Source organism: Branchiostoma lanceolatum, chromosome 14, assembly GCF_035083965.1.
Source record: "Branchiostoma lanceolatum isolate klBraLanc5 chromosome 14, klBraLanc5.hap2, whole genome shotgun sequence".
NCBI lineage: Eukaryota > Metazoa > Chordata > Leptocardii > Amphioxiformes > Branchiostomatidae > Branchiostoma > Branchiostoma lanceolatum.
In genome coordinates this window covers 17,116,090-17,129,295 of record NC_089735.1, presented here as the reverse complement: position 1 = coordinate 17,129,295, position 13,206 = coordinate 17,116,090, and the positions used below count along the sequence as shown (strand labels likewise).

Sequence of the window (13,206 nt, the reverse complement as noted above, 5' to 3'; positions counted from 1 at the left end):
AGGTGTCCAGTATCAGGCTGAAATAGCAGAAGTTAGGGTGGCAGAAGTTGGCAGAAGTTACGATGATTACCGAGCAGTTTTGAGGCTTCCGTGAGTCAGATGTGACGTTATATCATACCAGTGCAAGGGTGCAAATGGTAGGGAAGGTTGGCAGGCAGAAGTTTGGTGACGTCATCCTAACCTCTGCCACTAGTCAGTGTAGGGTGGCAGGTGGCAGAAGTTGGCAGAAGTTAGGTGACGCCATCCTAACCTCTGCCACTAGCCTGGGTAGGGTGGCAGGTGGCAGAAGTTAGCAGAAGTTGGCAGAAGTTAGGTGACGCCATCCTAACTTCTGCCACTAGCCTGGGTAGGGTGGCAGAAGTTGGCAGAAGTTAGGTGACGCCATGACCCACCTTCTCTGACTTAAGTGATTAACAATATTCAAGTTATATATATTGTTGAAAATGTTCAAGATATTTATTTAAAAACATTTTAAAAATATCAACTAGCAAAAGTTGGGATGATGTTATCATAACTTCTGCCAACTTCTGTCACCCTCGGCCACTGGCAGAAATTAGGATGACATCACTCCTAACTTCAGACAACATCGTATGTCCAACTTCTGCCAACTTCTGCCAACTTCTACCACGCCCAGCCACTGGCAGAAGTTAAGATGACGTCACTCCTAAGTTCAGACATCATCGGATTTCTAACTTCTGCCAACTTCTGCCACCCCCGGCCGCTGGCAGAAGTTACGACGACGTCACTCCTATCTTCAGATAACATCGGATTTCGTCCGATGGCTTTCGGAAAATCCCGATGTTAGATATGACGTAACCCGATTTCAACTTCTGCCAACTTCTGCAATTTCAGCCTGATACTGGACATTATTGCACCAAAGCGTTGTATATATCAAATGGATGTTTAAAAAGAAAGAAAAAAAGAATTCTCACACACGAGACTTAAATTTACGGCCTTCCCTTATCCAAGAGGATGTATTACCAGCGATGTGTATGGATGACATCCGCGCCCGCATCAACGTTAGTCCATTTCCCAAAAAAAGTTCTCGACCATATTGTAAATCTTATATAGCAGCTTATACCATAAATTGCAAAACAAAAGATCGGTAAAACAGATACAAAATAAATGTCGAAGAATGCCAAAAAAGATCTGAAGGAACAAAAATGAAGAATCTATTATTTGGTATATCATACCATGTGTGTTTAGTCATTTTGTTAAACCTTCCTGACCTTTTTTTTGGCCAAAGTTTTTTTTTATTCATATGCTCGCATCGGTTTTAGGGTTCCCAGAGGATATCATCCATATAATCAAATGAACGTGGCCTTATTATCATAACGCATCGTATGCCATGTTGAAAATGAAGGCAGGCATGGTAGAGATATACTGTGTGGACGACATGGTTTGCAGGATGTTTGAGAAGGGTTACCAAAGAACCCAAGAACGGTCCATGTATCCCGTTTCAATACACTTTGTCCAATTGGCAAAAATTGTAATAGTAGTGTTTGATGATATTTTGCATCAGCACGAGTAATGTATGTGGTATAAAAGTTTTATTTGTGTATAGTCCAGGAGGAGATTCTCAGAAGAGGCCTAGAAAATGAGAAACGTAGCCCGTTATATATTTAGTCCAGTATCATAGTATCATAGAATGATAGCTTGATGTCTCTTGATCATTTTTAGGTCTATTGTTCTATGGTCCTGGTGGGACATCATGGTTTTAGAGCTGTTTAAGCAAATTTATTTTCAATGAGAATAAAATCTGATCTGATGTAATTCACCCACGATGCATTGTATGCGCTATACCTAGGGTGTTCTAGATTTCTGCAAATTTGCCCAAAATAAAGCAGCAAACATGTAATACTTCACCAAATGACATCACACTTGCAGAAAGTCGCAAGCGGCAAAGGACTGCTTATCTTCTGACACTCGAAAGTGCGTGGCGTGTTTCTATGGCAACCGTTGCTAGGGAAAATATACCTCCATAGCAACAAATGGCCTAGCGCCTTATACAGCCGAGTCAGTTTAGTGAGTTAAATCGATTCATGAAAAGAAACACTGGTTGTGTTTCACAGTAGAATCAGGTGAAATTGATTTTGGGAGAAGAAAAATCCTATTTGATGTATTTTTTATGCATAAGGTGCATATGCATTTAAATCTAAAAATGTCTCTATGTGGCCAGATTGAGAATAATGCAGGAATGTTTGTTTGTAACATAAATAGTACTTGTCAGAATGACATAAGACTTGAAAAATTATCAAACTAGAGTTCCACGACCTCATACCTTCGCCAAATGATTTTAACCTTTATGACTGACGTGTTTCTCATCAACTATAAATCATACCAGTTGATTGTCTTGAAATATAACATGTCCAAAGTATGAGCTTAAGAAATTATGAGCTTAACAAAGAAGGTTATGCTAATACTTATCATCAATTATGCAAATGAGGCCCTTATTAGCATAATTCGATTCAACGATGCTCATATTCACATAACTTCCCGATGCCACAAAAAAAGTATTAAATGTATGAAATGGCCATCATTTGCCAGTGTGGAATAATAATAGAAGTTACTCATTAAGTATGCAAATTAGGCCCACATTTGCATCTATTAACAGTCCTCTCTTCGTCAGTTACAATTTGAATAGTCATATCATGGAACAAAGCAAATTTTTTAAGTTGTCTCATTAATTATGCAAATTAGAATTTGATTTGCATAATCATCGCCAATCATACTAAGCATCACACAAGCTATCCACATACCAAAAATCATGACCATCCATCAAGGCCATCTTGTTCTAGTATTTTCTCATTAATTATGCAAATGAGGTCTTCATTTGCATAGTTCATATCAATAAATATTTCTCTCTTCCTCAGTTACATATTTTCTCTCTTCCTCAGTTACATATATCACATGTTTCAGAATCCTATCATGGAATTTGGCGGATGTATTAACTTTCCTCATTAATTATGCAAATTAGATACTGATTTGCATAAGAAGTATCTGATCATGTACATCATCACTCAAGCTATCTACTTACCAAAAATCATTACCATCCATCAAGCCCTTCTTGAGTTATTCCCCTTCAAAGTCAGACGCAAAACCTGCTCCTGCAGTTCCAAACCCGTACCACTTACTCTCTGTCTAAAGATCTATGTACCACTCAAAAATCAGTTCCATAGCATGTCCAGAACACGAGATATTAAAACAGGAAGTTCCGCTGCAGTACCGTAAGAAGCCGCTAGGGGGCCCAAAATCTAATCCTTTTTAGATCTCATCAATACCTACCAACATACCAAACATCAAAACAATCCATCAAGGCATTCTTGAGTTATCCTGGTCCACTGCAAACAAACAAACAAACAGACAAACAGTGAAGGTAATCACTACTCATGGGTTAATCTTTATTTCCTGAGCATTGAGGCATTCATTTCCATGGAAACTTGTAACTTAGCATTGTAAGGAAACTTGTTACAACCGTAAATGGAAAATTACTATATTGTACATACTTCGGTTTGCAGAGCATCATAATTAGAGCTTGTTGATAGACGGCCAACTAAAAAATTAGTCAGTGTCCACTTAATTAGTCCTCATTTACATGGCTATCCATTTCGGACATACTCATTTTTATCCAAACATCGCATAACGCCAAAGCAACAGTAATGTTATATCGATGTATGCTACAAAAAAGCTTGTGTTACAACGATAAAACTAGAGCAACATTAAAAATCAGTTCATACTATTTGGGAATAGAAAAGGTCAGTATCATAATAATACGCAAGGGAAAATTTGCAAAGCTAGCGCAAATCTTTGGCGCAATTTAGCGAGCCTGTCCGATGAGGTACCTGTTTCAGGGTTAGTCTTCGGGTTCGTTTAGGGGTAGCCTCCATAGTTAATCTATTCACAAATGACTGATTTCCAAGGGAATCCTAACAAAATAGTACATAGTGCGACCCCTTCTCCTCAAATCCTTTCAGACTTCTTGAAAATCACCACACCCCGCGAGTGACGCACTTCCCTCCCCTCGGGTTTATCGGAAATCTCCAACAATACGGGGGTGGGGGTGGCAGAGGGTAAAATTGCCTCATTTGCATAAATGTGCATTAAGAGCCCTATAACCATGATGTCCCACCGGACAATAGAACAACATACCTAACAAGATTGGCAATGAAAAAATACATTGCCATGGCGACGGTAGTTGTTGTTTTCATTTTTGTACCCTGCTTAGGCACTGATAGGTGGTGCTGTTCATACGGGATTTCCAACGACAAGGGCTGATGAGTACCTGTTCTGTTGGACAAATACAGACACACACACACACACACACACACACACACACACACACACACACACACACACACACACAGACAACGGCAGCACAACTACATTCAACTACATTCTATCATGCATAATCCCACCACCAGAGTGAACATCAGTTTCACCAGACAACACCCAGACAACGACAGCACAACTACATTCAACTACATTCTACCAGCATAATCCCACCACGAGAATGAACATCAGTTTCATCAAAGACAACTAAAAACAACACTCGGTGCTCATTGCTTAGGTTCCCCAAGGAGGTTTTGGTTCCCACCACAACAATGGCCATTCTACTCTGACAGGACTGCTGTTTACATCAACGCCATGTTAGCCAAATCTACAATTATTACACATGCTAACATCATACTTATCCACTTACCAACAGACATAGCACACACAATACAACAACATTCTTTGTACACGTATGGCTCATACCCCATAGATATCAGGAACGTGAATAGGCAGTATGTTACTACATGTATACGTAGTACCTTAGGAATTCGTGTCCGCGATGGAATGCCAGGAACTTCCTGCTGACTTACATTCCAAACACTCCGATGATCTAAAAATAGCTGCATGACCCACCTTCTATCCTTTGCACTCCTGGGGTACACCCTGTAGACAGTTTCCTTTCCACTAAGATTCCAAACATTCCTATAGACTAAAAATAGCTGCATGACCCACTTTCTATCCCTTGCATTCTTGTGGACACATTCCCGTACAATGATTGCAAACTGCGCACAAGACTATACCATTAGGCGTCGCCACTCAGGCATCGCCAAAAATGATCAAGAGACAATGAGCTATCATTCTATGATACTGGACAAAATATATACAGTGTGGGCTACGAGACCACTTTTTCAGGTTTCTTCTCCTGGACTAGTAAGGGTGAGCTGCCCAACAAAATGCTGTTCTATGCACGCTGATAAGTTGCAGTACCAATGCTATCCACAGGGATGTTATCAGGCATGGTCTGTCCCACCTTCGCCAGATAGACACGTACGGAGGAACCTTTATGAGTCACGGTTTACGGAAGGTAACTGCCTTTTCTGTATAGCATAGAGATACATGTATATGTAATGAGTATCTATTATCAAATCGAGGTGTTGTTTTGGGTTTGTCTGTGTATCTGTGTTTCATATGGATGGATTCTTATGATATTTGGTACGTGGATAGGTGGAAAGACGAAGATCATGAAGGCCAATTATGGACCTCCCGGCGGCCGACCTTGGTACTACAGCAGAAATTGTGTTTCTTTTTGGTAATTTTTCCTAGATATGCTAGGTTTTTATGTGGTTACATACAATGACCTAGAAAACCCGGTTGAACATGGCAAAGTCACAAACTCATGCACAAGCGACATTGATATGTAAGATGAGTCGGGATATTTCCAATGGTAAAGCAACGCCACAGGAACAGTTATTGTCCTTTGGGTGGGGGGAGGGCGGTGCCCCATGTACAGGAGAGTTCTGCACGAAGTCCTGAGACCCTTCCGGTTTAAGGTGGGGTTGTAGATTCGCTCGTAGAATGGCCTCCCTGGCTCCACTTTCGTACCACCGTGGTTTACGGTCTGAGTGTCCCTGCTGATTTTGTGCGTGATGGTAGATGACCGATGAGTATTTGCTTACTGTAGTTCTGCAATGCTGTCTGTACCTTATCTTCAGTGGTGATCTGTTTTCCCCGATGTAGGTGTCCTTACCGTTGTGTCTTTCACACCTCAGTCTGTTAATCAGCTCAGACTTGGTACCTTTGGATGAACCTTAGGATGAACCTGGCTTTGTCGTTGCGTGTGGTTTGGAATTGGTACCAATATTGAAGCCTTCTAGGATCCCTTTCAGAGCTTTGTTGAAAGTCCAGGTTTTGTAGCCACACTTGTTCAACGCGTTCTTCAGGTGCAAGTGTTTTTGATTTGATTTATTTGACTGTAAAAAGTACAGCCAGGGCTACCCAACTAGCCAAAGGCTATTACAAAGGGTTAGCCCTGGTAACAGAATTCATTACAAACGTTCACAAAGCACGCCAAACAGATACATAAAACGCCAAGCTAAAAACATAGAAGAAACAAAATTAACACAAAATTTCACAAAACTAAATTAAAGCGCCTAAGGTAAAAAAAATGCACGAGACTAAATTATATATAAAATCGTTGACGACGCAAAGCCAAACCTTAGGTTTACATTACGTACTAGGTTATACAATACATATATCAAATATTTCAGTCATTATTTACAGAGTATTTGTTGCCGAGTGATGTGCAGAGTTTGTTTTTTGAAGGAGCTGACGGTGGGTGATGTTCGGATATTACCAGGAAGAGAGTTCCACAGTGAAATCTCTCTACTAAGAAATGTTCTCTGGGATCTGGTAGTCTTCAACGCTGGAATAGTCAAGTGTTCACTGTTTCTAAGGGGATAGCGGGAGTTGGTGTCAGGCGCACGTGTTCGGGGCAGCAAACTTTGTAGATGCGGAGGGCAGCGTCCGTTCAAAAGTCTGTAGAGAGTCACAGTTGTGTGGAACTTGCGTCGGTACTGGAGTGACGGTAGTGATAGTTCGGTGTAGAGACTTTCGTATGAAGGATACGGTAGCCCAAAGTGGCCGCTGATGATTCTGGTGGTCTGGTATTGGACGGATTCCACAGTCCTTTGATCGCGTTTGGTAAGACCAGACCAGACAACGTCTGCATACTCGAGGTTTGGCCTCACGATTGTCATGTATAGTCTGAGGAGTAGATCCCTCGGTATCTTCTTCCTCAGAGCACATAGCAAACCAGAAGATCGTCTAGCCTTTGTAGAGATGATGTCGATATGGTTTGACCAGGAGAGGGTATTTGTGAGGGTAACGCCGAGGTGTTTATGGCTGGTGACAACTCAGGTCTCTGTTCAGTGATGCAACTACATGTTGGATAGAGTGATGGGAGGAGGACAGTGAAGTGTCGTCGGCGAATAAATTTGGTTGTGATTGTATACAGCTAGTGGCAAGGTCGTTGATATAGAGTATGAAAAGCGTCGGTCCGAGGACAGAACCCTGTGGTACTCCGGCTAGGGGAAACTTCCAGTCTGATGCCACACCTTGGATGACCACTCGCTGGCGTCTCTCGAACAGATAGCTGGAAAACCAGTTGTGCATGGGTCCACTGATTCCATACGCTCTAAGTTTGGATAGCAGTCCTGCGTGCCAGACCTTGTCAAATGCTTTTCGAAGGTCAAGGAACACGCATCCCACAATCTCTCCGTCATCCATGGCTTCAGTCCATTCCTCTATTATTCGAGCCAGCTGTAGCGTAGTGTTGTCAAGAGGTCTGAATCCGCTTTGATGGTCTGTCAGTATTGGATTGACATGTGCCGTTAGACATTTGTTGACAAGGGTTTCTAGAACCTTTGATACAATGCTAAGTAGGGATATAGTCAAGTCAAGTCAAGTTTATTGCACAACAATTGCATCAGGTACAATGTACGGCAAATAACATGGAATATTAACAACTACAGACTATCTATACTAGTGCACTAACCTAACATCATTACTCGATACATAAGATAATGGCGTGATATATTTCACGTTATGGCACGGCTTCTCTTTTGCATAGCATTATATATGAATTGGCCTAGGTAAACAGATACAGAGTCAGGACATGACAGAAGTACATTAAATATTTCTCTACTTGTTCCAGGTAGTGTTATTTCCTTCTTACATGTAATCATCAGTCTTTTCCTTTCTTCATTATAAGATGGACATATCATAAGGAAATGGTATTCATCTTCAATATTTTCTTTGCAGGTGGGACACATTCTCTTTTCGGCTGGTATATTTTTGTGACGACCCTTTTCAATTTCTAAGCAATGCGCTCCAATTCTCAGCCTTGTTATGCTATTTGTAAAGGATTTGTTTTGAACTGTCAAAAGATAATTCTCCAGAGCGAAGGTTGTCTTAATTTTCGAATATGTTCCAAGTTTACTAAAACTCCTAATCTTTTGTCTCCAGTTGGAAAGAAATGTGTCCTTCAGACGTTCCTTGAACATGTTACCAAAATAGTTGGCGTTGACATTAGGGTTTAGCCAAATATTTTGGAAACCGTGTCTTGACAGTATATCTTGTACATGGGTACTCCAGTCGTGTTCTTGTATAACAGCAGTGTCGTATGCTTTTTTAACAATTCTTTCGTTAGACATATTATGTAATCTTAGCCAATATTTAATCAGTCGTGTTTGAGTATCTATATACAGTGGAAACATACCTAACTCTCCTATTACAGCAGCATTAACAGAACTTCTAGGAACACGAAGCAATATCTTACAGTAGTTAATCAATACATGTTCTAAATCGGGAATCTCATAAGAAACAGCAGGTTGTTCTAATGCTACATTTTGATTTCTCAATACGTTTGATTGATATACAACATTCAGCTTATCAGTATATTTCCTAAATCGAACAAGAACAGGACGGATAGTTGATATATCAGTTTTCTTTCCAACACGGGTAGCCCTTAGTATGCTAGTATTTACATCTGTTCCCAGTATCGGGGAAAGGATGTTATATATTTGTTCTCTAATATTTTCATTCGGATATTCCTTTATTACTTTGAAGATGAGCTCTTTTCCTTTAGCGTTTGTTCCCAGTATTTCCCCGCAATAAAGCAAAATCGGCTTGACGAGACTATTGAATAAATCTAGAGCGAGAGAAATTGACGGATTATGATTTGATGCCAGCAATGATTTAAGTTTAAAAGAGGCCCGCAGTGCTTTAACTCTAAGTTGTCTATTGGCACGATGGAATGATCCTGATGGTGTGATGTCTACTCCTAAGTATGTGTAACAGTTTGAGAAGTTTATAGTTTGTCCTTGTGATTGAAAGGGAGAGCGTTTATTGTTACTAGCTCGCCCAGTTTTGGAAAATATCATTACTTTGGTTTTTCCTCTATTAATAGATAGTTTCCAAGTGGAACAAAATGTATCTAGTCTTTCTAGACATTGTTTCAGACCTGCTTCTGATTGTGAAACGAGCACAAGGTCATCTGCCCAGAGGAGACTACTTATGGGAGTATCTTTTAAGGTTATAGGGTCGCATAATGGTGATGTTAATGTAGCTGGAAGGTCATTTACAAATAGATTAAAAAGGAGTGGGCTCAAATTGCAACCTTGACGTACACCACAAGATAATTTGAAGTAATCTGAGAGACCATGGGATGTCTTCACACAATATTCTATATTACTGTACATTGATTGTAGAATTTGGAAGAAATTTCCACCGATACCTGAGGATAAGACTTTGTAGAATAAACCATTTCTCCACACAGAATCAAAGGCTTTTCTGAAGTCCACAAAACATGTGTATAATTTTCCTCCGGGTACAGATAGCTGTTTATCTATAAGAGTTTTCAGCACAAAGATATTATCACTAGTCCGGAAGTCATTTCGAAATCCAGACTGAAAGGGGGACAAAATATTGTTGTTTTCTAGAAGTCGCTGTAAACGGTTGCTCAGTATTAGTGTGAATAATAGAAATGGCAATTCCTCTATAGTTTGACGGGTTCGATACATTGCCACTCTTATGTATTGGTGCGAGAATGCTCTGGCTCCATTGTTGTGGGAAATTTCCAGAGTTAAGAACTATATTAAAGAGTTTTTGCAATGGTTGTATAAGTTGTGTATTGCTATATTTCAACATTTCATTTAAGACAGAATCTGTTCCACATGCTTTGCTACATTTCAATTTACCCAGCCCCTTTATAATTTCCTCTGCTGAAATGTCGGAGTCCAGAGGTTTTTCTGTTAGTTTCTCTAGATTGTGGATTATGTTGTCTGTAATATTGTCTGTGGGTTTGTTATTTACAGAATGTGTATCAGTGTTTTTGCTTGTCGTCTTTAAAAGTTCAGGATTCACCTGGGAAACATGTTGATGAAAATCTTTATCAGATTCGTTACTTTCAACGAGGTCATTTACATTTTTGAAGTGAGTTCTCCACTCTTCGGGGCTAATGTTATGGTCCATGTCCTGTTTATCACTTTCATCCTGCTTTTGTAGCTTCAACTCCCTCCAGAACTTTTGTGGATTTTCTTTACTGAGCTTGCTTAGCTTGTGCCATTTCCTTTCGTTTAAAAGTCGCTTTTCTGTTTTGATTTTCTTCTTGTAAAATTTTAGATTGCAGAAATACGCTTGGCGAATATCGAGTCTCCATGGACATTTTGAGAACTGAGAAGCTAAGTTATTGATTTTGCGTTTTAGAGAGGCGCATGATGTAGGCCTGTAGTTGTTTGTTAGGTGTCGGTTGCCGGCTTTGTGGATGGGGGTAACGTTTGCTTTTTTCCACCCCGAAGGAACTTGTCCAAGGAGGAGGGACTTGTTGTACAGCTGAGTTAGAGGTCCTGATATAGGATCTGCTACTAGGCGTAGGAGCTTCGGAGTGATATTGTCGGGACCACATGACTTTCCGATTTTGAGGGCACATAGTTGTTGTCGTACCTCGTCAAGTGATAGCTGAAGTGAGTCAAGAACTGTTCCAGGGATGGCGGTAGGTTGGAATGTTGGGGTTGGGTCGTCTCTGGCAGGAAGATCTGTCTGTTGTATGAAGAAATCGTTTAGGGCATTGGCCTTTTCATCTGGCGTTTCTAGTATAACTGACCCGACTTGAAGTGCCGGGATACCCGTTGATGTTGTTCCCTAGACTTGGCCTATTCTGATGTGATGATGGTGTTAGCCCGGTGAAACAAGGTCCTTATGACACCCAGCTTTTGCTCCAAGGGGTGATGGGAGTCAAAAGCTAGGTACTGGTCCACGCTCCTCCGCAGCGTCGAAACAAAAAAAGAAGACCCACCCAAATAGCATTGGAAGCCTTTGTATAATACGCGCAATACATAAACAGATCGCATGGTGGCGCTATTTGGTTGAACTGCGGATCCTGGGACCGAGAAGACGAGGACTGACCGGCCGCCAATCAGGGAACTGCTTGCGCAAAGTAACCTGGGTACGAGATGGTAACTCGCGGCGAAGCGAACTCCCTCCCGTGGCAAACTCCCTTCCGTGACATACTCCCCTTTGTGAAGCGCCAACAATAAGGTACTTTGTAGATCTCCGTTTCTTAGAACGTATAACTAATGTACAGCATTTTACCCCCCAAAATCGCCAACTTACGTCGTGTTTTAGACCGTGCTACATATGTAGTTAGAAGAAATAACGGTTCAACTAACAGTAACAATGTAGAAGATCGCCCATACTGGTGTGCACACATAACTACTGAGGATCTGTCAACAAACAAACTAACAAAACAAAACAGACAGCTGTGAATTCCAGAAAGTATATTTTGTTGAGCTTGATGTGATATAATTTTCTAAGCCCACGATTTAAATCCTATGGCTTCTCCGGGGCGCTGGCCGGTACGAGCGTGGTACTGGTCTGTGTGAGTCGGGTTCTGTACACGTCAACCTGTATATGGCCATCTTCTTGGATGTTCACTCTTGAGTCTAAGGAGGACAGTGAGTTGTCCTGGCTCATCTGTTGGGTGAACTTAATGTTGCCATCCACGTTGTTTATGTGTTCGATAAACTTGTCCGCCACCTTTCGCTGAAGTCTGCACCGAGTATCTCATCCAGAGTGGTGTCCGTGTCTAGAAACTCCTTTACGACGGTTACTGCTCCCTTCGGTGGAATACAGGTGAACAAAGAGCAGACGTCATATGAGGTGATGACCTCGTCGCTCTTAAGCCGGATGTCCTTGATCTGTTCACGAAGTCCCCCCTGTTTTATACGTAATGTACCTTGCTCTGTCCAGGACAACGGTGTTGTGGCAACTTTGGTTCGCAGAGCTTCGGCTTGTTTGTGGGGAAGACGTGCACAACGTATGGCTGACTCAGTCTCTGTAACTGTATATATATGTCAATGGTGGGGATGTTCCTAGGAGTAACAGCAAAGTTCAGTCCCTGGAAAGTAGTCACTTCTCTGAGTCTGAGAGTCTATGACTGCTAAGGTTTTTCACCCACCTTTCGTCAGGTTTGACTGCTGCCACCCAAAGGACAATAACTTCCTATGGTGTTGTCTTACTATCCCAACTCATTTTACATATCAATGTAGCTTATGCATGTGTTTGTGACTTTGCCATACTACAGCTATGGACACGGGAGAAGGTCCGAGACGGAGATAAACGCGACTTTACTAGGAGCTCTCTCAAACAGTGCAACCGAACAATATATAAACAAGATGGCGGACAGCGGACCTCGTGCGCACTTGACCATTACATCATCATTACGTCATAACATTAATATAATATATGTGACGATGTTCATTAATTCTAGCAGGCCTGCATTCTAGTGACGCTAAAGAAGGGTAATGGATTTCACTCGAAATGTCCGGATATAATCTCAGTAATTTATAGTTTAAATCGTATGCTATTAATCTGGACATTGTACCTTGTTTTGCACCCCCCCATAAAACTGCCTGGATTGACAGTCACCTGGCTATGCTTATCTGTGGGATATTTACATGTAAGTGTTACCAGCGGACTACCATACATGTTGTATGATATAATTATATAACCGTTTCTCTCTATCTACAGGCAAATGCTCAGATTGAGGCTCTAGGTAAGTGTTGCACCCAGTTAAATGTCCTACATTTTTAAAGAACACTGTGTTGAGATAATTGTTCAATAATCCCTTATTCTTTTTGACGACGAAAAAACGAAACTGTGCTCACAAGGTTCTTTCAATGATATTGAAAAGGCCTTATAGAATATACATATCAAAGCTTGCTAGTAAGGATAACAAACCATATGTTCAATTTCAGTGGTGATGAAACGTGCACATTTACTTTGTTAAAGGTCGTTATTCTGATGACACTAGAATTTCGAATGATAACCCCCACACAAAGGTCTACAAACAAGTTTGAATACAGTTTTAAAGAACAT

General features: G+C 41.0%; 1 protein-coding gene across 1 annotated transcript in view; it reads left to right on the top strand.

Annotated features, from left to right (window-relative positions):
• LOC136448432 (anthrax toxin receptor 1-like) overlaps positions 1-13,206 on the top strand; it is a 38,714-nt gene that overhangs the window by 9,382 nt on the left and 16,126 nt on the right. Inside the window, exons 4-5 of the mRNA XM_066447988.1 lie at positions 5,275-5,356; positions 12,859-12,883. Coding sequence (XP_066304085.1) covers positions 5,275-5,356; positions 12,859-12,883 — 107 coding nt within the window. The remainder of the gene's footprint in view (positions 1-5,274; positions 5,357-12,858; positions 12,884-13,206) is intronic.